Source organism: Plasmodium knowlesi (assembly GCF_000006355.2).
Source record: "Plasmodium knowlesi strain H genome assembly, chromosome: 7".
Taxonomy (NCBI): Eukaryota; Apicomplexa; class Aconoidasida; order Haemosporida; family Plasmodiidae; genus Plasmodium; species Plasmodium knowlesi.
Genome location: NC_011908.2, coordinates 487058 through 509939, shown reverse-complemented (window position 1 = coordinate 509939; position 22882 = coordinate 487058). Strand labels below are relative to the sequence as shown.

The following is a 22882-nucleotide window of genomic DNA, read 5'->3' as shown; positions in this document are numbered from 1 at the left end:
TAGCCACTTGCTTTCCGGTGACATACGAATTTGAATATATATATATTTTTTATTAATTTCCGCCAATTGGTATGACACCCCATATAAACGTATTTGTTTTCGATGGGCACTTCAAATTATAACTGTTAAATGCGGAACTGCTGTGGGTCCGTTGCGCAGGAAGGAGTAACAAGGAGGAAACCAATTCTTCGTTCCTCTCTGTATGCAGAACATAGATGTGGATTTTTTCTCTCCAATCCGCGTCTTTACAAATTTGTAAAATGAACACAAGAATGAGAGAAGTTATACCCCCCTGAACCAAGTGCTACATACCTATATTGACACGCACTTCCTGCGGGGAGAGATACTGTACATAGAGCTATGCATCCCATTTGGTCTGTTTTGATCAATCCCCCTAAGTTGCGAAAACGATATAAATGAGGGGGGAATAGCAAAGTAGGCGATATACTCCCCATTTTTTATTGCCGTTGGTTTCATTGGCAACAATTTGCTTATCCGTTGCGCCAGGGTCTACTGTGTAAGAAACCGCTTGTCGAAGGATCCCCGTGGGAGGAACCATCGGAAGAAAAGCGTAGTGCATGCGTTCAGGCATATATGACCGCGCGTCTGTGCATTCCCCCAATTTCAAGAGCAATCGTGTAACAACCTCGCATCGTGGTATCGCGCTTTCTCACACGGCTGGCTAGCTAGCTAGCTAATTTTTTTTTTTTTTTTTTTTTTTTTTTTTTTTTTGTTGGGTGCGCCCTTACTACACCGTGCATGGGAAACATATTAACAGCCAAATAAGTGATCCAAAAAAAAAGAGCGTACTTCACCAAGTGGGCGAGATAAAATGAGGAAGACGTGCCAGGTGTGCAAGCAGAAGCTGTATCAGTATGTGTGTCCCTCGTGCGAAATCGTCTACTGCAGTCTGGAATGCTACAAAAAGCACAATGACGAATGCGTGCACAATTTTCTAGACAACCAAGTGAAAGAGAATATAAAAAATAATGAGCTAACCGATTTTCAGAAACGAGAGTTCAAGTTCAAGCTGAGGAAATTTTACGACCAAGGAGCGGGGGGCGCAGAAGAGGAAGACGATGAGGAGCAGGAATTCGCAGATAGGGAAGTAGCGGGAACAGATGATGAGGAGGGAGAGGGACCCGTTGATGGGGATGAAGAGGAACCCGCTGATGAGGGAGCCCCAGGAAAGGAAGATCCAGACAAAGAAGGGCTCGATGCGCCTCCCACCTCACCGCGCAATGGACACATGAAAAAATGGTGCATTAGCAACAAACGGTACAAGGTGTTGACGGAGTTGGCCAAGAGCGATCAGTTGAAATTGGACGACCTGACACAAACGGAGCAGAAGCAGTTCTTCTCATTCCTAAAGAGTAATGACATGAATGCATATTTGCCCAAGTTCCAACCGTGGTGGCTAAATTGTGTAATCAAGAAGGTACAAATACCTGAACACATATGTTGTAATAAACATGTCAGTGAAAATGTCAAGTTCATGATAATAGAAATTGTCTACTCCTATTGCTATTTATTACGCATTTTTAATGAAAGCCTTGACAGTAAAGAACTGTGCTACTGTTTTCTTTACATGGCTAGCTCCATAAACAGATTTAATCTGCCCGAAAATAACGTATACAGCACAGTAAACAATTTATTTCAGAGGATCCTCGAAAATGATGAAATCGCTCGTGAGAAAAGTATACTGTACAATGTCGTAACAGATGTTACGACTATCTTAAAACTAAAAGAACTGTTACTTCGATGTTTGTATGAAACAAAAAAAATTTTTAAAAAGCAAATAAAAAAAATAAATTGCAAAAAAGATAAAATGGCTAGTAGTCTCAATAGCGTTAAAAAAATGGCTGAACTTTTACAGGAAGAAAAGCATTTTAAATATGTCAATAAAAAAATTACCTTTCTTTGTAGCTACGCCAATTACCATTATGATATGTTTGACTCCGTGACAAAACAACTGGACAGATTCTACAGTGAGCAATGCAGGGGGATGTCTCTTGCGTCCAATGAGAAAAGAGAAATTGTACTTTCCAAGGAGATACCCTAAAAAAAAAAAAAAAAGGGGGGAGGCGGCAAATATTCCACACGGGTGAAAATGCTTGTCTACCCATATATGTCACCATCGCAGTGGCGTTAACCAATCGGTTCCTGGAAATTACTTTTTTTATTTTGTATTTTCCCACTTAGGGCCTACTCAAAGTAGTTTTTTGTGCGAAACGTTTTTGTGCTTCTTCCGTTTGGGGGATCCCTTTCGTTTTAGCGTTTTTTTTTCGTGTTGACCAATCGGACATATTACCAACTTGTAACAAAATTGTAACAAATTGTAACAAACTTGTAACCGTCTTGCCGTTTGCCTTTTTTTTTTTTTTTTCGCCCCTACAGGGAAAAACACGCATATAAAGCTCTAAGCCCGAACGTTCACCCGTGCAAGCCGCTTTTTTGCACCTTAACTTAAAGAGCCGATTCTTTCGATTACCACGCGGGGACGGAACTCCTCCAACTTTGGATAGATCCCTCCGTGTGTTGAGTTCTCCTTGAGAAGGAGCAGAATAGGCACCGCATACAGATGGAAGGGGGAAAAAGAAACGCATGAAAAAGGCGCGTTCGCGAAAATTATAAGCCCTCCTTTCCTCCGTATACGTAACGTGCACGACACTCTCAAACGGGGGTAAAATGTGCCCAAGATAAGGCGCCTGCGCGAGGATGGAACCTCACACAGGTGCTGACAGAAGGGGTGTAAAAAAAAAAAAAAAAAAAAAAAAAAAATGCAAACTGTTGCTTCTTTTTTTTTTTTTTTTTTTCTTTCCTCCGAAAGTGGAATGTATGCGTTATGTGTATTTGGTAAGCCTCGCAAGGACAACAAAACTTGTGTAACAATAAGAGACCTAGTAGCACTAAACAAGAGAACATACTTCCCGCAATTTTTTTTAAGCACACATAGGGGAGGTTAAACCAGTGAGGGAATATACAATACATCCTTTCATTTAATTTGACCTGGAGGAGCGGTAGGGGGCTTCAAAAATGGGGTAATGTGCTTATGTGCCCAATTTGGAAATATATCCCCCTTGGCCGTTTTTTTTGCGTCCCCAGTGTGTAGCTTATTAACAACACCCCACTGTGACATTACAACAGTTGCTATGTTGCTTTTCTTAATGTTAGCTGAGCTACGCATCTAGCATTTGTATGAACTTGATTTGCTTATATTTCTGCTTAACGAGTCAAGGGAATCCCTACCTAGATATAATAGCGCAGCCAACTGACTACTCCCAGGTGAATGCACCGGAGAGAGGTGTAATGTAGTTTTCCCCCCCCAATTGAACTCTTCCCAACGTTCACAACCTTTTGCACCTCTGCATTTCTCCCCCCCCTGCTGGGATCAGAAAATGGCTGAAAACCCGAATGAAGAAAAAGAAACGGTCCGAGTGACCTCCTGTTGTTGGTTAAGCAAGAGAAAGATAAGCAGCCTAAATAAGAACAGGCATAATGGAAAGGAGATTTCCGATGTGGGGATCCAAATCAAAGTTCCCAACTTTAACATATGTTTGACCTCCCTAAGTTTGCCAATTATAAAGTTAAAAAATGATTTGGACCGCATTAGCGAGAATAAGCAGATAACACGGATGAGGGAGAACAGGGGGGTTCAGAAGGGGCGCGCAAGCACTTCCCTTAACAAGACAGGAGATGCACCTGACGGTACCTATAGAGCATGCCAAAAATTCCCTACAAATGATGATGAAGTATCCTCCATGCTACTTCGGAGCAAAGCCTTCAACGAGACTTGGAGGGTCATGAACAGCTACATGAATTGCTTTGTTTACAACACTGTTAACGAAATGGTCGATAAGGAGATAAACTTTCTCAACAAAAATTTGTGCCTACGGGATGACAAGGTGTCCCTCCTTATCGTGAAGACGCAAACTTGCCCCTTTGTGAATTTGTTGCAATATCGGGCACTATCTCAGAAGCTAAAGGAGGTGAATGGATGCGCAGAAGGGGTGGTGACCGCTCATGTGGCAGATGAAGGGGTGGTGGACGATCATGTGGGAGATGAAGGAGGTACCTGCCCGCAAGACAACACAAACACGTTCACATACAAAAGTTTTGACAATCGCGTACTGACTTACACACTACTTCGGAAGCGGAGAAACATCGCATCATGCATCGTAAACGTTTACGCGCACGACAATGTGGAAAGCATTCTCATAAGAATTATAAGAAAAATATACCGTAAGTGTTTCATGAAAATAGACAAGAAAAATATGAACGAATTATTTCAAAAAATGATGAAAAAAAACAAAAGAAAAGTACTCATTATATTTTTAAAAAATTATATTAAATTGAAGTCTTCCGTTTTTAGTGGCCTTCTCCTTTATCTCCTACATTTGAAGGAAATTAATTCAATAAATATAAGTGTTATAATTACCAATAGTTGTGTCCTGTCCGCATTAAGCAACTTGGATTATTCTGTGAAAAAAAATGTGCACGTAAATATATGCAATTTGTACTTAAATTATTATCACTTAATTGAGAATATAATGTTCCATCCATTTTTCAACAATGTCTTATTTAAATTAAAAGAATATAATACATTTATTGATCGTCTTTTTTTTTTAAATCATAATTTGAGTTTTCTGCAAGTAAAATATTTTTTCTATATGTTCCTACGAGATTTTTTTGACAAGAAAATTTTGTCTTTTCTTAATTTGCCTCTGATTTATTTTTGCAAACTTCGCAAAGAGGGGAAGTGCGTAGAGATAGAGGATCCTTGTCCAGAGGGCGGAGAGAAGTACACCAAAAAGTTTAGCACCTTCAAGGGAGAGATATCCAATTATTTGGATCAACTTCACGTGGAAGACCTTCGGCAGAAATTTGTGTTGCTTCTGTATGCGAGCAATTTTCATGAGGCGCACATTCAACATTTGAAGTCCAAGGGGAGGCACCATACGCTCTACCTTATGAGTGAGCTGTCTACAGAAGGGAAAATCAGCCATACTGCGGGAGTTAACACCATCTGGGAAGATCTGGAAGGTGGGAAGAAGAACCTATCAACTGAGAAAAATGGTACACCTCCCATGGAGGAAGGGCAACACCATGTAAAAACCACCACCGAGAAGGGGAAAAACAAAAGGGCGCTACTCACGGGGGGCGAGGATAACCATATTGCAAATAAAACACATCCGATAAGCAGAGAATTTCCCAAAAAGAGGAAAATAAAAAATGACTTGTTCTACAACTGCATACGATATCTCAATTTTGCAAAAAGTGAACGAGCAAAGAATCACCAAAGAGAGGAAACCAATGGGGGGGAAGATACCATGCGAAACAATAGTGAAAGGGAAGGTACGGTGCAGAATGATGTCTCCTCTTGGACCCCAAAAGGAAAAAGTGATTTTCCAAATGAAGGGGTTGGTGAAAGCACCTATCCAGGGGATCCAAAAGACGAGATAAATTGTATGCATGAAATAATCCAACTGATGAAGAGGGATTCGATAAAGAGAACACTAAAATCGAGTGATCATTTCCGAAGCTGTTATCTCCAAAATTATGTTTCGCATAATAACTTGGGGGATTGCCTCTCTCCCATGAACAGAATAGTGAACAAAGATTTCGTGGACGACTGTAATTGCATAAAAGTGTATATCATAAATAATCTGACGGAGCATATGAAAGTGGAGCACAACTTCGACAGCCTTGAGGTGCTCAAAAGGGAATGGACAAATAATGAGTACTGGAAAATACTGCAGTACGAAAATGTGTTGGCAAAAATGGAAAAAAAAATTCAGAATGGTAAAGGAAGTAAAAAAAAATCTCCACTGGGGAAAGGCGCAATTAAAAGGAATAGCAAAGAAGGCAACGTGGAGGGAAACGAAAATGGAGGAGAAATTCACCCGAAAGTGGCCCTTCTGTATCTGCAGAAATGCCTTGCAAAATCTATCAGCAAAAGAATGATCACACTATTGTATAAAAAAAAAAAATACAACATATGTCTTTCCATTATCAACACGATTTTAAAAAACATCCCCGCGTACTCCTCCATGAGAAAAAGAGTTCACATTTTGAAGGAGTTATTTAAAAAGTACGAAAAGAAATTTTTCATTTACAATGCTAAGGATCTCACCAAGGCAAATGAAGAAATTGAAAAAGAATTTAAACAAATCGTAAATACAATTTGTGATCTTTTATTAAATCTGTACATGGGAAAAATAAATTTGTTAAAAAAAATACTCAGTGATATTTCATCCTTTTTGGAAAGTGTCCACTATATTATTAAATTGGAAAAATACATAGCTGAAAAGGAATTTTCAGATTTGAATTTGGAAACGTTTGTAAAAAAACTGAACGTTTTAATTGTCTTCTTAGATTTCTTTATCAATTTGAAAAAAAAAAAATGGCAAGATAAAAATTCTGCGCACGAGCACCAGAGGGGCAATTCCAACCCAGACAGGGGGCTACCATTTGGGAAATATAATTCTTGCTCACCCATAATTACGCATGATGGAGAATTGAATAAAATGGGAACCCCCTTGAGGTGTGACGGGGCGTATGGAATGGGAGAGAAAGAAAATCCACACAGAGACATCACCACTGTACAACATAAATGCCAAAGTGGTGACACACAAACCGTTACCAATTGTTTAGGAAGGAAGATCCATTTGGATGACAGATTCTCGCAAAACGACCTTGAAAATAACAAAGTGCAGAATCTACTAAGCACAATGAGCGACTCAGATATGGACCTGACTCTGCTCGAATATGTCTTCATCTTTTTTTGCGAATTCTTGTACTTCCTCCTGATGCCATGTGTATTTCTACTCCCCTTGGTAAACACATGTATCTCACACGACCATTCCCCTGACGCACAGGATTTATTGAACAAAAATTTGCGAACGAAACTTCTGCATGTTCTTTACCACAATAAGTTAGAATTGAAAGATTTGAACATTCCCAGCTGTATTGACGCACCAAACTTCAGTCGCCCTTATAATGAGGCAAACAATTATGTACTTGAAAAGAGTGAGAAGGGTGGAGATGCCCAAAATATGGAAGATCTGCTAGTCAAGAGAAAAGGGAAAGGGAATATCTTCCTCCCCTGTGATGTGCTGCAAAAGGGGAGCCAAAAGGAAGACATGGTCATTATATTTCACATTGTGCAAAACATAAACGCGAGGAACCTCAATGTATGCAGGATGTTTATTGAATATGTCAAGGTGAAGCTGAGCTTTAGTGGAGAAGATGGGGATAGTGACAACAGTGGTGATAGAATCGGACCGAGTGGTGACAAGTGTGACCGAAGTAGTGCCATTCAAGACAATACTCGTTCAGGACGAACATTTGGAAACAACGCGACCAATATCCACTGCGAATCCTTCCAAGAATTGTTCTACAATTTCGTCATTGCAATCATGTCTCTTTTTTATTATTTGAAAATCATCCACATCCCATCCACCTTTGTGAAGGGAAAAGAAGAAACACAGGTGTCTCAACCCTACAATTGCAAAGAGAGGGATTCCAGTAGCGGCGACAAAGGCAACCACATGATTCACGCAAATGCAAGGGAAGATGCACCAAACGAACAAAGTATTCAGAAAGGTGCAAAGGTCTTGAGCACGTCTGGGGGTGAAAGCCTCAATGGTTTGGAGGATGAGACTCAACCAACGAGCGATGACCAGATGGCCAAACACACCATGGCAGACGTAAATCGGAACGCAGATCAAAAATACAAAAATTATATACTTGATATGTTGGGTAGTATGCACATACGGAAGTTGATATTTGGGCGGGGGTACACCGCCTGAGGGAGGGTCATTGAGCCAATTAAAAAAAAAAAAAAATTATTCCATTTTATGGTATTTTTTTATTTGCCCTTCTTTGGTGCCTTCTTTTTTACCTTCTTTGGTGCCTTTTTTGGTGCCTTCATTTGAGTGAGGCTCCTTCTGCATGCGTAAACGGACCTCCTGTTGGCACCTTTAGCGGATTCACCGAGCGCATGGACTAATTTTTGGACCACTTAATTTTCGGCCCAAAGGTAGGGGTGTGCCGAAAAGGGCAGTAAGAACGAATGTACGGACGGGACGTGTATGGTGGGGAGTCTCATTTTGAGAAATGCGCACTGCAGAATATAATTATTCGATACCATGTTTTGTTATTTGTGTCTTCGGGGAGGAGGGAAAATTTCCCCCTTGGATTGCACTATTTAACCTAGGCTACTTCCCGAAACGTGACAACATAGAATCACAGTAATATGGAGAAAAGTCGCCCCTTTCCCCTCGTATGGATTAAACAGGTTTAATTAAACAAGTCATGTGATGGAGGAAGAAATAACTGGAACAAAAAAAAAATAGGCCATCATAAAATGACATCATTTTTTTTAATCCTTTAAGAAAATGTTCACTCATTCCGAGTTGAAGAATGGCAGTGGATTTTTTTTCTTGTTTTTCTGACCAGGACAAAAAAAAATAAAATAAAATAAAATAAAAAGGTTGTGCCCTTGAATGGGTCATGTAAAATTTTTTCCTTTTTTTTTTTTTTTTTTTTTTTTAGAATGCATTTACGTCGAATTGGACTGTCCAAGTGATCCATGGGTACCTTTATCGGCAAACTTTCCAATGATGTTCCATGTATGATTATATATTTAAGTACATAGGGCATGCACATAAATTTAAACAGTGTACCATATGTTTGTGCATATCGAAGCCACTTTTTCTTCATAAGCCCACGTGTGTATAAATGTGCGCTTTGTGGGGAACACTTTTTCTTTCCACTGCAAGCGGGCCATTTGTTCGACTTCTACGCAATGGGAACTGTTGTGTGCTTTTTTAAGGAGGCAACCGGTCGGAAGTTTTTTTTTTTTTTTCACTGTTTTAAAAAGCTCCCTTAAATGCATGCAAGGAAATTTGAAAAGAAAAAAGAAAAATGCGCATATATTTTTCACATGCAAAGTCATGCATGAAACATATAAATATAATTATCTACTGTACATTTATTTACATTATTTTTATCGTTGCGAATAATTTTACTGAAGGAATCCGTTTTGTGACACGTTCTTTTTTCTTTTCCTTTTTTTTTTTTTTTTTTTTTTTTTGCTTATCGCTTTCCCTACCTGTGCTTTATTTTAATCCTTTCCCATAAAGAACAGAAAAAAAAAAAAAAAAAAAAAAAAAAAAAAAAAAGCAACGCAATATAAACCGTGAAAAAAAAAAAGGCAAAGAGTAAAAATTTGCAGAGTCACTCAAGCTTAAGCCTCTTCCCTTCACAACAAAAGTTCACGCCTTTTTCCATTTATACATATAATTTATATTTATATTTGTTCATTTTTATTTATTTTTGTGTATTGGCTCTATTTGCCTTATTGGCTTCTTATCTATTTTTTCCTTTCTTGCTATCTTTGTTTATTTTCCCGGGATTGGGAATTCACTCCACTTTCGGAATAAGGCGCCCCCCTGCGAATTAAAAAAAAAATATATAAAAATATAAATATATATAAAAATATAAATATATATATAAATAAATATATATATATATAACACCCCCAGTTCCACAGCATGAAACTTTCAAGTCTCTTTTGCCTCGGCGTATGTTCCTCTGTTGCCCACTTGACATCGTGTTCAGGTAAGATTTATCACATTGATTTTTCGAACGTATAGTTAACTGGAAGAAGTCCATGCCTTCATGGGCATGTAAAAGTATACGCATTGTAAGCATATTCACATGAGAACATCACACATATGCATATGTGTACGCGCACTGCCTTTTCCTTCTTCTATGGTCTACCCATGGGATGTATATTTCTTTATATGGACACATACACAACGTTGCATATGTATCCCTCATTTTGAGGTACAACTTTTGGGGAAAACTCTCCCAGGCTGTACACCCACAAATGCATGCCTTCCTTATAGTGAACAAACCTCATACTACTATATGCTTTTTTAACTGAGAGAGAGAAAAAAATGTATATCCATTTTAACTGAGCTTATTCATGAGCACCCCAAATGAGTTTCCTGCACCATCTATACCCAACCATTTGGTGACAAAATTTTTTTTTTTTTTTTTTTTTTAAATTTACGTAAAATTTATTTTGTTTGAGTAATGTTGTGCTAAGCCACAGCTCTTTCACGGTTGACCATTGTTAAGCATCCGTGGAGAGGATATGGGGGTATCCTGGCGACCTTCCATCTGTGTAGTAGAAAGTAGTTGCAATTAGGAAAGGGTGTCCATCCCCGGTGTATGTTCTTCCATTGTATATCGATCTCTTCACCTTCCTCTTTCCGCAGACCAAAACACGTACTCATTTGATATCGTAAATAAGAATACCTGGTACAGTATCGCCAAGAAAATTTTTCAAAGTACGACGCCGTGCAACTTTACGGTGATCCCCTCCAGTTATGTAAATAATTCGGATGCGGTGAGCAATTCAGACGAGTCCGTTTTGTTGATAAGGAAAAAGTTAAACAATTCTAGCGAGACAGGTGTGGATAGCACCGGAGAAGAAAGCATCACGGGTAGCAGTAGTAGCTCTCCCGGTGACAAGGAAACCCTCGAGAAGGAGGGAGAATTCAATTTCAACACCAATTTTGAAGAGAACGATTACACCAAATTAAAGAACAGTCTTTCCCTTATCGATAAATCCCTACGTGAGGAATCATCATCCGACGAGAACACAAAAATGGAAGACGAAAAAGTAGGAACTGCAAATAATGATGAGAAAGTTACCATGAGCATGCCAGAAGAATACATGCCCAAAAATATTTCGGAAATTCTAATTGGAGCGGTCGAAGAAGATCGCACCTACGCGTTAAAGGGTGATGAACCATGTGATAGTTACATCAAATTAGGAGAAATAGTACACGGGACAAATGAAAAAACAACTCAATTTACTTTCCCGAAAAACAAAGTACTGTGTGTGCAGTTAGAAGCCATTAACGGAAATGGCTACCTGTGGGCCTTGTTAGGAGTGCATAAGGAGAAGCCCCAAATAAACCCGGAAGAATTCCCAAGAAAAAAAATTACCAAGTCATTCTTCACAAACGAAATTTCTGTCACGCAACCCAAAGCAATACAGAAGAACACGTCCAACAACGGAGGTGATATTTCTCCTAATTCTTCAGGGTATGGGAAGCCTCGAGGAAGCGAACATTTAGGAGGGTTCGTTGGAGGCGCATCGACCTTGCAGAGCATGGTGAAGGCACACAAAGCTGGAACCTTTTACATCGTCTATTCTTATTATAGACCCTTCGACCCTACTGCCAGTGCGAACACCAAAATTTTGCAATTGACCGTGTCGTGAGGGATGTACATTTTTCCCAGAAAGGAGGATCTCTCCTTATCCCTTACATCGCTTTTCCTACATTGTCACGTTATCGCGTTCCTATATTATGGCGCCCCTGTGCTGCTCTTCTTGGCTCCACTTAAATGTTTCATCCGTGTGGTAGCCAAAATGGAGAACCGCAAAAGGATGGCGAAAAAAAAAAAAAAAAAAAAAAAAAAAAGAAACAACGCGGAAACTTCATACCACTACCACAGACGTATAGTGCAAAAATAGGATAATGCCCAGATGATTTACAGAAAACAGGGCTTCTTCACCTTAGCGAAATGGAGACATAAGCTACTGTGTGCCTTTCGTTTTGTCCTTGTCTCGTTTCCGTTCAGTTTCCCTGCGTATTTTTTTTTTTTTTTTTTTTTTTTTTTCCCCTCAATGTGGATGCCTTGTTTATCCGTTTTTTTTTTCTGTTTAGTTATACGCACATAGAGAGATTAATGCAACTTTGGCGAAAGCTGTAACTTATGTAAGATATGTTTTCTCTCGATGGTTTTGTTCGCTTGTTTTTTTTTCCCCCGTCCCCTCCTGGAGTGCCCCACTTGTTTTGGAAAGGGAATTGAGTGTGATGTCGTAGCATTTCATTTAGGGGTTGCCATGCTGCCCACACAAATCGAAAAGAAAAAAAAAACAAAGGTTCCTTTTTTAATGATACATACGTATCCACATTAGTGGTGCTTCACCAATTTACGGAAAGTGGGTCACACCCTTTGTATTCGTAAGAGCATAATATTTTTTCTTTTTCCAAAAATTTCGGTGGCTTTTCCTCCTCATGAGGTACAGGAAATTGTCGCAGTGAAGAAGCGAAAATGAGTTTTAAAATTTCTCTTGATAAGGTCGACGTGTTGTGCAGTGATGGCCCCCCCTCCAAAAAAAAAAAAAAAAAAAAAAAAAAAAAAAAAAAGTCTAGCTGGAGTACCCGGTTTTTATCAAAAAAGGAGGAATATATAACAATGAGTAAACACATTCTAACATCCGAATGTGTCGATATGCAAAGAAGCAAAAACTTTCGTGCGTACACCTACGCTGATACAAACCGGTTAGCTAGCCTGTCAGGGAAAAAACAACAACGGTAACGATGGGAAGCGAGTAACGGAGTAAGTAGGAATAACGCTAAAGCGATCACCAGAGGAGGGGCGTCGGCATCCATAAACGCATATACATTTATACCTGCACGGGAAAGGCACAAATGACGAGTAATCCTTTAGAAACCTGCTCCAAAAGAAGGCCTACTATTTCACACCCCCTGGAGAGCAAATGGAGACGATTAAAACATTCGTACCACTGGTAGTCGGCTCGTACGGACTGACACTCAGTTCGTACCTGCTTTACCAAAACAAGAAGAAAGAAAGTTGGAAGGAAATTGATGGGTATGTGGATAACGTAACCCTAAAATATTCGAAGAACTTCCTGCAGGGAGCATTCCACCTTAACATAAAATATTTTTTTTACATAAATAAAAAAAAAATTGAAAACTGTAAAGAGTACAAAATTTACGTTCATCTGGGGAATCAAGAGGGGCAACAAGTGCAGACAAATGAATACACACGAAATATTTTCGAACAAGTTAGTAGGGAGAAAAATATTAAAATATGTTACAACCCAGATGATGTAGAACAGTCTGACCCGTTGATATACATTTCCGAAAATGACATCATCGCACGGGAGAAGTTAGCCAATAGGGTGAAGAATAAGCTTCTTCGCATAAAGACGAGTGCCGACAAGTTGCTTCGTTTGAGGGAATCTGTCGAAAGAAAAGATGACAGCTCGGAAGGTTTCAGTAATTCTTCGCCCAGTAACCAAACAGATAAGATGAAGGGAAAGGAAACCTCACCCACGGTAGTATCCCCCTGCGATGCAGAAACCGACGATGAGGGGAAATCAAGTGGACACGCAAAACCTTCGCAGTTAGCCAAAAAAAAAATAAACGCATATGATATAAATAATTTATTCCCATGGTACATGTTCTCCTGTAGCCTCTTTCTATTTTTGTCTTTTTTTTTGAAGAAGAGAATTCGCTTTGTGAGGAGGTCAATATTGGAACAACAACAACAAAAAAAAAAAATTGTGTAAAAAAAAAAAAAAGGGGGGAGGAAGTGGCGTAAATACGACAATGTAATCAGTGAAGAAAACAAATCAAACCCCAAGGAGAGGGAGGGGGGGGGAAGCTTATGACGTTGCCGTGTGCTTCCATTATCTATCTCTTCCTTTCGTCCCCTTTCTCAAAACATTTTCTCACTGAGCCTTCAAGTCGAAAAGCTTGGTGAACATATTAGGCGGCAGTTTCACTTTGCCGATGCTGAACATTTTTTTTTTTCCTGCACTTTGTTTCTCCAGTAATTTCCTTCTCCGTGTGATATCCCCCCCGTAACATTTTGCAGTGACATTTTTCCTTAGGGGGTTTATTCTCTCTGAGGCGAAAATTCTTGTCCCAATACCTGCTTGAATGACGACAAGAAATTGATGTGGCTTTATCATTTCTTTTAATTTTAAAACAATACGTTTTCCCTTCTCTTGATAATTTAATTTGTGTGCCAAAAATGACAAGGAGTCGATGCTCCTATTATTAACGTATATGTTAATTTTGTGCAAGTCGCTTTCTCTGTAAGTAATAAAATTTTCGTAACTCATAGACCCATAACCCTTTGTGCAGGATTTAATTTGATCCAAAAAATTAATTAATATTTCTGACAATGGCATGTCGAAATAAAAGATAATATGGCTGTCCATGCTTTCCTTTTTAATAAAAATGCCTCTCCTCTGGAAGCATTCCGCCATGATATATTTTTGGTACTCCTCCGGCGTCATTATGCTTGTTCGCACGTAAGGTTCGTAAATTCCGTGGATATAATTTTTCTGGGGAATGTCGTTCACGTTGCTCGTCATGTAGTACAGTCCATCCGGGGGGTTCTTTCCGCTGCGATCGCTTCGGTCATCACTATTGCTACCACCATTGTCATTGCAGTCATCGTGATCACCCCCCTCCACGTTAATGTTGGCTATGTCGAAACTCGCATCAATCAGTCTCTCCTTCAGTTGCTTGTCAATGCACTTTTCCTTGACCCTTATCAGGTAATTCACTGACGGGGCAGTAACAATTGTCTCCACGTCGTATTCTCTTTTTATTCTCTCCTGGATTATATTAAGATGCAACAATCCATTGAACCCGCACTTGAACCCCTTCCCTAATGTCTCACAGACGTCAGGCTTAAAGGAAAAGGAGGCATCGTTCAGTTTCAATTTGTTCAATGCCGCCTGTAGTTCGTTGGCCTGTTTGTCGTTGACGCTGTAAATGTTGCAGAACACAACGGGGTACGAGACGTCGACTTTGGACGCGGCAATTTCCTCCAAGTTGACTTCCCTCTCAATGCGCTCCATCCGAGGAGCTACACCACCCAAGGAGGAATCGATATTGCAACGCTTCACATTAATGTGCTCTTCACCACTGGGATTCCTGCGGAGCAAGTCGGAATCAACTACAAGGCGGCGCTGCGCATTCAGGTGCACGATATCTCTACTAATTATCGTCTCACTCATTTGCACCTCGTCACACTTTCTTATGTTGGACGATACGTAGGCAATATCCCCTTGACGTATACTTTCCGTGGGTTTCATCTCCGGGGTGAGGTACCCAACCTCCTGAATGATGTACGTCTTTTCGCTCTGAATAAAAAAAACTTCCGTTTTTTTTGTTAACACTCCATTTAACACTTTAATAATTAATATCACCCCCTTGTACTGGTCATAGAAGGAGTCGAAAACGATGGCCCTAAAGAAGGAATTCGATTTGATGGCAGGAGAAGGGATCTCTGATACTATTCTCTGAAACAGAGATTCTACTCCGTGGGAATACTTAGCGGAGATGTGTAGAATATCTTTCTTCATAAAATGAAATTTGTTTAATAAATCATTTTCTATTTTTTCCAACCTACATATATTCAGGTCTATTTTATTTATGACTGGAATTATTTTTAAATTATGTTTTTGCAACTCCATAAATATGTTAAGTGTCTGCGACTGAATTCCTTTCGTCCCATCGATGAGTAGTATGGCTCCTTCACATACACTTAGCGACCTTTTCACTTCATGATAAAAGTCAAAGTGTCCTGGTGTATCTATTAAATTGAAAATATAATTTTTGTAATTCATTCTCACTGCCTTCAACTTAATGGTGATTCCCTTTTCTCTCTCCAAGGACATCATGTCCAGAAATTGATCCTGCATCTTTTTCTTTTTTATCGTTTTTGTTAATTCTAGGAAACGGTCAGCGAGGGTTGATTTTCCACTATCGATGTGCGCCAGTATGCAAAAGTTTCGGATATTCTCTTGGGAGCACACTGGCGCTTTTCCCGCATCGCTGCAGTTGCTATGCACGTTGTTGCTACTACTGCTACTGCTACTTTTCTTTGCTTCCATCCCAGGGGGAGGCCCTCCATCAAGGCCTTCATCCTCCAACTGCTCCGCTTCACCGATCCTCTCACCGATCCTCTCACCGATCGTCTCCTCATTTGGCTGCTCGGGGGGTAAGATGTCCCATCCCCTGGGGTTAACATCCAAAGGGCTGCTACACCGCCTGCCTCTTAAGTTATATTGCTTTCCGTTTAAACTTCTGTGTTCGCAATCCTGCAACAGAAACAGTGGAATAAATTTATCTCGGCGAAACTGTGGTGTTCCACGGGTGACCAGTCCCCTCCTTAGACCCTTCCTTCCTTTTAACCGTTTCCCTTTTTTACCGCTCTGAATATTAAAGAACACCCCTTTCCGTTTCCATTCCCCTTTGCAGCCATTTGCGTCGTCCAGAGGGATGTAAACTCCTTTTTTCGGTTTCCACGTGATTTTCCGCGAACGCCCTAATTTTAGCACACAGTTGATAAGGATAAAAATGCACAGCGCCCTTTTGATTGCCCAGGCATCAATCATTAAAAAGCAGTTAGAATAAGAGGTGTGTGGGAGGTTTGTCTGATTGCATATCCATGGATAGCACTATCGCTTCCGGTCTTCCTTCGCACCTGGTGGCCCAACACACCCCTATGTGAGAATGCACAAATGTATGTTTGGTTCTCTCATTCCTAGGTGGACTCAAGTCGAAAGGCTCCAAAGATGGCCTTTTTATACGGGCAAGAAGAGAGATAACACTGTGATCGTGGCAGTTTGCCAATTTCGAACGCCTCAGCCACGAAGAATACTAGAGATGGTGCTGCAATAAAGCATCCCCATTATGAAGCTAAACCATTTTCGCATTTATACAGAGGGGATCGAAAAATGAATCATATTGTTGGGTCCTATGGATCCCTGCCTTTTCGCAAGCATGCGTGTAGATTCGCGCTCTGCTGTGTTGTGCTTTTTTTTTTTCTTTTTTTTTTTCTCTCCCCTTCCGTCATATGGGGGGGGGATAATTTTCTAAATAAGGGATGTGCGAAACGGTTACGCGAAGGGAGTAACTTGTTGAGGAGGGCGAAAAAAAAAAGGATCATAAAAAATTGTCATAAACAATTGTCATAAAAAATTGTCATAAAAAATTGTCATAAACAATTGTCATAAACAATTGTCATAAAAAATTGTCATAAAAAAAGTGTCATAAAAAAAGTGTCATAAAAGTGCCATAAAAAAAGTATCAAAAAGAAGTATCAAAAAGAAGCATCAAAAAGAAGCATCAAAAAGAAGTATCAAAAGAAAGTGTAAAAATAATGTGTTAAAAGTATGTGTTAAAAGTATGGCTAAAGAAGGGCGCCAGGCAGGCACAGTGTAGTATACAAGTCGGGGCAGATAAAATGGAAGAGCAGTCGCCGCGCTATCATCTCGTCCATTTTATATGACACCATGTTAGTATACTCCCCCTAGCAGGGTCAGTTAAGTGCTGCCTGCAAATTGATTGACAGGTTATGGTGCAAAGACGACTGATAGCCGCCAAAGTCGCCAACCTTCTGATTTAATATAAGGGAGTAAATATCCTCCCAAACCTTCTTGTGCTTTTTCTTCCGTTTCTGAATATGCTGCAAATTGTTAACTTGCGTTTTTGCAAACTTATTTTTGTTCACCCAGTATTGTTTCATAGCTTTGGATATTTTCTCCCTCGTTTTTTCTGAAATGGCAACCACCTTTTGGTTTTTATATCGTTTGATGAAGTACCTCCGCTGTCCATCCAGTGTTTTCTGTTTATAATTCATATCATTTTTCCATTTGTTCTTCACGGTTTCCGATATTTTTTTCTTGTGTTCAAGGCCTCTCTTCTTAAAAGACTTCATCATCCTTTTCCGAAATTCTGGATCCTTCCATTTGTTTCGCATAATAACTCGAAGTTTTTCTCGCATGCTTTGCTTGGCCTCCTCTGACAGAACTCGTTTTTTTTTTCCTCTACCTTCGGAGGGCTCGTCGGTGAGTTCAGAGTCAGTTTTGGTAGAAGATTTGGTAGCAGGTTCGAAAACAGGTTGGCCCCCGCTCTTCATTCCAATTTTGGCTCCATTATTTCTGCAAACCTCAGGAGGAGACTGAACCCAACTGCCACACTCAGTTGTTCTGATGGGCGACCCGTAGGTTGTCCTGCGCGGGGGACCACTTACATCGTCTATGCCGCGCTTGTCAATTACGCAGGGTGCGTAAAAATTTCCTTGCGCGAGGGGGGCATTCGAGGTGGACGTGATTGTAGTGGTGGGGTCCACTGCCGGCGAAGATACAACCGCGGCGCCGCCCGGTGGCAATGCAGACAAAGAGAAGGCACGCCTTTTAATATTCCCCCACCCACTGTGCCCCCCTCCTGTGCTCACTTCATCCAAAGGAAGGGCATATTTATATCTGAACAAGTCAAGCGACATCAAGTCCACCTTTTCGGATGCAACAATGTTGCAACCTTCCGATGTGCAATTCTTCTGGGAACTGTTCATCCTTCGCTCATAATTCCCACAGAAGCTATCAAGTTTGTTAAACAGAAAGGAGCATCTGGTGGCACCACGCATAGATAAACCAAGTGTAACACCGTTTCTCTTTTGTAACGAGGTGAATCCACTTTTGTGAGAATCTTCATTCCATATCTCCCTGGAAGGACGCGCAGGAAGTTGCATTATGGATGGGTGTCCCGCATTGTTCACGTAATTTGTCTTCCTACTTTTCCTAAAATTAATGAATTTAAAAGACCCGTTTCGTGTTTTTAATGTACATTTGCATGTACAGGCATGATTGGGGTTTGTGTTTCTGTTCTTCCAGTTGTTTGCCGCACCCCTCAAGGTGGTATCCTCCAAAATTTTGTTGCTTTTTCTTGCTTCGATGTTAAAAACAGTAAATAGTAACAGAGCACAGAATGCAATTTTGCCGTTTCCTTTCATGTGCACGTGGAGACCAGGGGGAGATGAAGCAGAGGGGGCGCGCGGCCGAGCTGCATCACGGTGTGGAATTGCGGTTAAGTTGGTGAGCGACGGGACGGAAATTATGCAACTCTCAACGCACACCGCACCTGGACATTGCTTATGCCACGTATGGTGTCTACCAACCCGCTGTCCATACCCTGCACACCTTCGTTTTTGCTTCGTACAAATGATTTGCACACTCTGCTACCCCTCCCCCGTTGTCCTATTGTGATCGTTGCGCTGAAACTAATCTTTCATATGTGCATATATATGTACGCATTTATTACGCACTTTTCTGCATGCGGAGGTACTGGTTCGTTTTTACTAACCCTTTCCTTCCGACCCTTTGGGTGTGTGCCAAAGCTGAGTTGCAAACTTTCACCTTTGCATTAATGCGTCTCCCTACTCCGGAATTTCCCCTTTTTCCAAATGGGTCCGTACGCAGGTGTACAAGAATGCGTATGTATGTGCACGTGCGTGCCCTGGAAGGAAGGCTTCTGGATCAGTAGCACACTCAATTACACAAGCAGTTTGTACTTCCCCCCATGGGTGCGAAAATTTGGCCCACTTAACACTTCTCCATTAATCAGTTCAGTGAGCTTGTGCACAGAATTGAGCAATATGTTCCCATAAAAAAAAAAAAAAAAAAAAGCTACATATATATGTATGTACATACGTAATAAGCCATCAAATCTGTTACTTATTTTTACTATGTTTCCAAATAGTTTCCCACGAGGAGAGAAAAAAAAAAAAAAGAAATTTACTTCATCATCAGTTTGTCACCAAATGTGGAATGGCAATTAGGGACTCATCTGTATATGCCCCCTTTGGTTCGACTTGAGATGGTTCTTTTTTTCTCTCTCAGCACAAAATGAATAGGCATGAAGGAGGAAGAAACGCATCCTGTCACTTATGCACAAAGAACTACTCGTTACAAATATATGGAGGTGGTGCTTATTTGTGTAATCCCCGTGTTGTGTGAGCTTGGTTTAAATGTCATATTTGGAACTCCGTGTCGAAAGGGACCTGTACATTTGTTCACCATCTCGGGTCGTCGTGAGGGGCTCTTCCCCTTATTGGAGATTTTTTCTCCCCTCCCCTTATTACCATATTTTTTTTTTCACAAAATTCTGCTCACATTTTGTGGTTTTGCAGAAAGGGAGCGCCGTTATTATAAAAGTGCAATTTTTTTTTCAAAGCCTTTTTTTTTTTTTTTTTTTTTTTTCTCTCTTCATTCAATTAAGGCGATAAATTTTTTCGCTAATCACCATGGGGTGTAACACCTTCAAATCTTTTGCTACTTTGTACATCCTGCAAAGTTTAGGCAGATCAGAAAAATTTACCATCCCAAAGGGGAAATCTCTTGTAGTATAGTAGGTGGATCCCATAGTTATGTGTGCTTTGCTCCTTCTTCCTATTCTCCCAAGGTAGATTAACCAAGGAGGTATCTTATGTATTCCCCGCACACACAGTTTCCCCCTCAATGTGTGCATGTGATTGACAGTCCGTCCACAGCCCACTTGTGTGTGAACAGGGATAAGCTCAACAGAATGCAGAACGAATTTGCTGTTACATCCATTTGAATTTGCAATTCGTTAAAGTGTACGCAAAGCTGGATAACTATTACACACAATTTTCCCCATTTACCTGTCGATTTTTTTTTTTTTTTTTTCTGAGCATGTACCGGATAGCTTTTTTTTTTTTGCATATATTAAAAAAAAAAAAAAAAAAAAAAAAAAAAGTTAAAGTGCCCCACGGTAAAGAAGCGACAACGATGGGCAATTTTGCAAATAAACTTGTAACATACAAAAATTCAATTAAGAGACAACTGAAATGTTATTTCTTGTGGTATGCTGAAAGAACTGAAAGATCATGTCCGCACTCATCAACCGATCGAATGTTCACCAAAAAAAGGGTACTATTTCACGTACAGGGAAAAGGTTAAGCGGGAATTTTTGTTAACGCTGCTTTTCTGCATATACAGCAAACAAGTGGGTCCATAAAAAGATAAATCCACGAGGCAACATTCTTCAGTTCAACTTTCCTGGGTTCGACTTCCCCTCGGTTTGTATTTCCCCCCGCGCTGCGACAGCACATGTGCATATCCTACGCTACACCGTTAACTCGAACTAGTATTCTCACTAGCTATCTCACTACTTATCTCACTAGTGATATTAAAAAAAAAAAAAAAAAAAAAGGAACAGTTGCAGAGAGCAAACACTTAGTGGCACAAAAAAGGAGACCTCCCCCGAGAAAATCAAAATGCAGAACGCAGTGCCGTCCAACATGAACATGGAAAAACGGATTGACCATTTGAAGTCATTCTCTAGCAACATCGCGGGGATGGTCTACGAGTTGAAAGACTTGATAAAAATTCACGAAATTTTAATTTATAAGGAAAAACTCAGGAGCACCAAAAAGGAGCAGCTCCAGAAGCACGAGGATGATCTCATGGCCCTCAAGCTGGGTGCGCCACAAAAGCAGAAGGCACGAGTGAGGCGTGCTCACAATTCGTGCATACTCAACTTGTTTACACCTGGAAGAAATGGAAAACAAATTGCACCGGAGAGGGTGTTCCTTTACTTACTTCGAATGTATACATCCCCTCTCTCCAACAGACCTCGAATCCATCAAAAAGGAAAATGAAGATATGGATGGACAGCTGAGGTATTACCAAAAAATTGACCAGTCCATTAACTACGAAATTGTTAACACGTCTGTGAACATACAAAAAATGAAGCTTGACATAAACAAGCAGAAGAAGTATTTAAAAAAAATTATATCAAATTCATCACAAGCACGTTTACGTGTGAAATGCGGATGCGCATATGAATTGTACACCGCTAGCTTGAACTTGCTACGGTTGGCTAGCTGTATTTTATTATTATTTTTTTTTTTTTTTTTTTTCCCCAAAGAAAAATAGAGATGAAAAAAGATATCGACGAAATGAAGAACGTAAGACACGAGTGGTGAACCATGTACATGTGCGCGCATACGTGTGTATGTGACTCTCCCTCTGTTGTGCGCCCGTGCTTGGGCAACTGTTGTTACGTTCCTGTCAACCTGCTCGCCCCTCAAGAAATGCAGCAAATCTCTAAATCAGAAGCCTCTCCTTGATCACAACCTTTCGAAACTAGCAAAGCAGAAGCAGGGAAGTGGGGCGCAGGTCTCCACGAACAGAGCGAATAGGTTAAGTGAGCATCCAGTCAAAGTGCGGAAGGAAAACACAAAAGGAGTGATCGAAGAATCCGGGAAAGAGCGTACTACCGCGTCGCATAGAGGATTACGATACGAGCCGAACAGCGAAGTACCAAAAAAAAAAAAAAAAAAAAAAAAAAAAAAAAAAAAAAAAAAAAAAAAGAAAAAATGTGAAAACAATGTAAATACACGAATATGAAAACCTTGTTCATTGAAATATACTTAATGTAAAGACGTACTTTCTTTTTTAGGCAAACCGTGTGTTAGAAGGATTGTGTAATTAAGTGGGACGAGCCACTTCCCCCTTACGTGTCTGCCACCTTTTGGGAGAACCCAACATGTAGGAGAGATAACTAATCATGTAAAAGAGTTCGCAAAAAGAACAAAAATAAATAGAACAGATAGCGAAGCCTTGTAACAGACCAATTGGAAAGGACGTGTTAGACGACACGCAAAGGGTTCACTTCGATTTATTTCTTCATTGTGCATATGTATATTTGTGTACATGTGCATACTCATTTGTTTAGCTCTGGCTAGCGAAGATGTTGAAAATTTCCGCGGTTCCCACATCGCTGTAAAAATGGCGACGTGCTTGCCTTTAGAGGAATCCCTTTTGGCAGAACGGTTTTTTACCATGTTGTTTTTAAAGCAGCTCTTTTTAAAGTTGTTCTATTTATATATTTTTTTTTTTTTTGTGTGTCGTTAATAATTCACCATGTAGTGTGTGAACGGGTGCTCTTTCTTGTCGCTCAGGCGGCGTTAACCGCCAGACCCGTTCTGCGTCATCGCAACTATCGCCGTGAATTCCACTTCAAATTAGATTTAAAAATTCTCCCTCTATATGTGCGGTGCTCCAGCGGGATGAGCCATTCAAAGGGGAGTTCTCACTTCCACTCAACAAGAGAATCGGGCAGGGCACGTAGAAGTGGAATGTACGAACTGGAAAGAAGCAGAAGTAAGGAAAAATAGAAGTAGATGAAAGGGATAGAGGTTTAGGGTAAAACGCAGAGGA

General features: G+C 40.2%; 7 protein-coding genes across 7 annotated transcripts; 5 read left to right on the top strand and 2 right to left on the bottom strand.

Annotated features, from left to right (window-relative positions):
* Nucleotides 1-832: 832 nt before the first annotated feature.
* On the top strand, nt 833-2062 carry PKNH_0710100 (zinc finger protein, putative; the record flags this gene model as incomplete). The annotated part of the gene is made up of 1 exon (XM_002258358.1): nt 833-2062. One exon carries the CDS (start codon nt 833-835, stop codon nt 2060-2062), a length of 1230 nt encoding a protein of 409 aa, XP_002258394.1.
* A 1336-nt stretch (nt 2063-3398) lies between these two features.
* On the top strand, nt 3399-7811 carry PKNH_0710000 (conserved Plasmodium protein, unknown function; the record flags this gene model as incomplete). The annotated part of the gene is made up of 1 exon (XM_002258357.1): nt 3399-7811. One exon carries the CDS (start codon nt 3399-3401, stop codon nt 7809-7811), a length of 4413 nt encoding a protein of 1470 aa, XP_002258393.1.
* A 1746-nt stretch (nt 7812-9557) lies between these two features.
* Nucleotides 9558-11302, top strand: PKNH_0709900 (inhibitor of cysteine proteases, putative; the record flags this gene model as incomplete). Its single annotated transcript, XM_002258356.1, has 2 exons — nt 9558-9624; nt 10290-11302. 2 exons carry the CDS (start codon nt 9558-9560, stop codon nt 11300-11302), a joined length of 1080 nt encoding a protein of 359 aa, XP_002258392.1.
* Nucleotides 11303-12589: 1287 nt separating this feature from the next.
* Nucleotides 12590-13405, top strand: PKNH_0709800 (conserved Plasmodium protein, unknown function; the record flags this gene model as incomplete). Its single annotated transcript, XM_002258355.2, has 1 exon — nt 12590-13405. The coding sequence occupies one exon, from the start codon at nt 12590-12592 to the stop codon at nt 13403-13405; it is 816 nt and encodes a 271-aa protein (XP_002258391.2).
* A 162-nt stretch (nt 13406-13567) lies between these two features.
* PKNH_0709700 (GTP-binding protein, putative) lies at nt 13568-16252 on the bottom strand (the record flags this gene model as incomplete). The annotated part of the gene is made up of 1 exon (XM_002258354.1): nt 13568-16252. The coding sequence occupies one exon, from the start codon at nt 16250-16252 to the stop codon at nt 13568-13570; it is 2685 nt and encodes an 894-aa protein (XP_002258390.1).
* A 926-nt stretch (nt 16253-17178) lies between these two features.
* PKNH_0709600 (conserved Plasmodium protein, unknown function) lies at nt 17179-18651 on the bottom strand (the record flags this gene model as incomplete). The annotated part of the gene is made up of 1 exon (XM_002258353.1): nt 17179-18651. The coding sequence occupies one exon, from the start codon at nt 18649-18651 to the stop codon at nt 17179-17181; it is 1473 nt and encodes a 490-aa protein (XP_002258389.1).
* A 2283-nt stretch (nt 18652-20934) lies between these two features.
* Nucleotides 20935-22154, top strand: PKNH_0709500 (conserved Plasmodium protein, unknown function; the record flags this gene model as incomplete). Its single annotated transcript, XM_039113925.1, has 5 exons — nt 20935-21139; nt 21291-21339; nt 21588-21627; nt 21752-21979; nt 22122-22154. 5 exons carry the CDS (start codon nt 20935-20937, stop codon nt 22152-22154), a joined length of 555 nt encoding a protein of 184 aa, XP_038969566.1.
* Nucleotides 22155-22882: the final 728 nt, after the last annotated feature.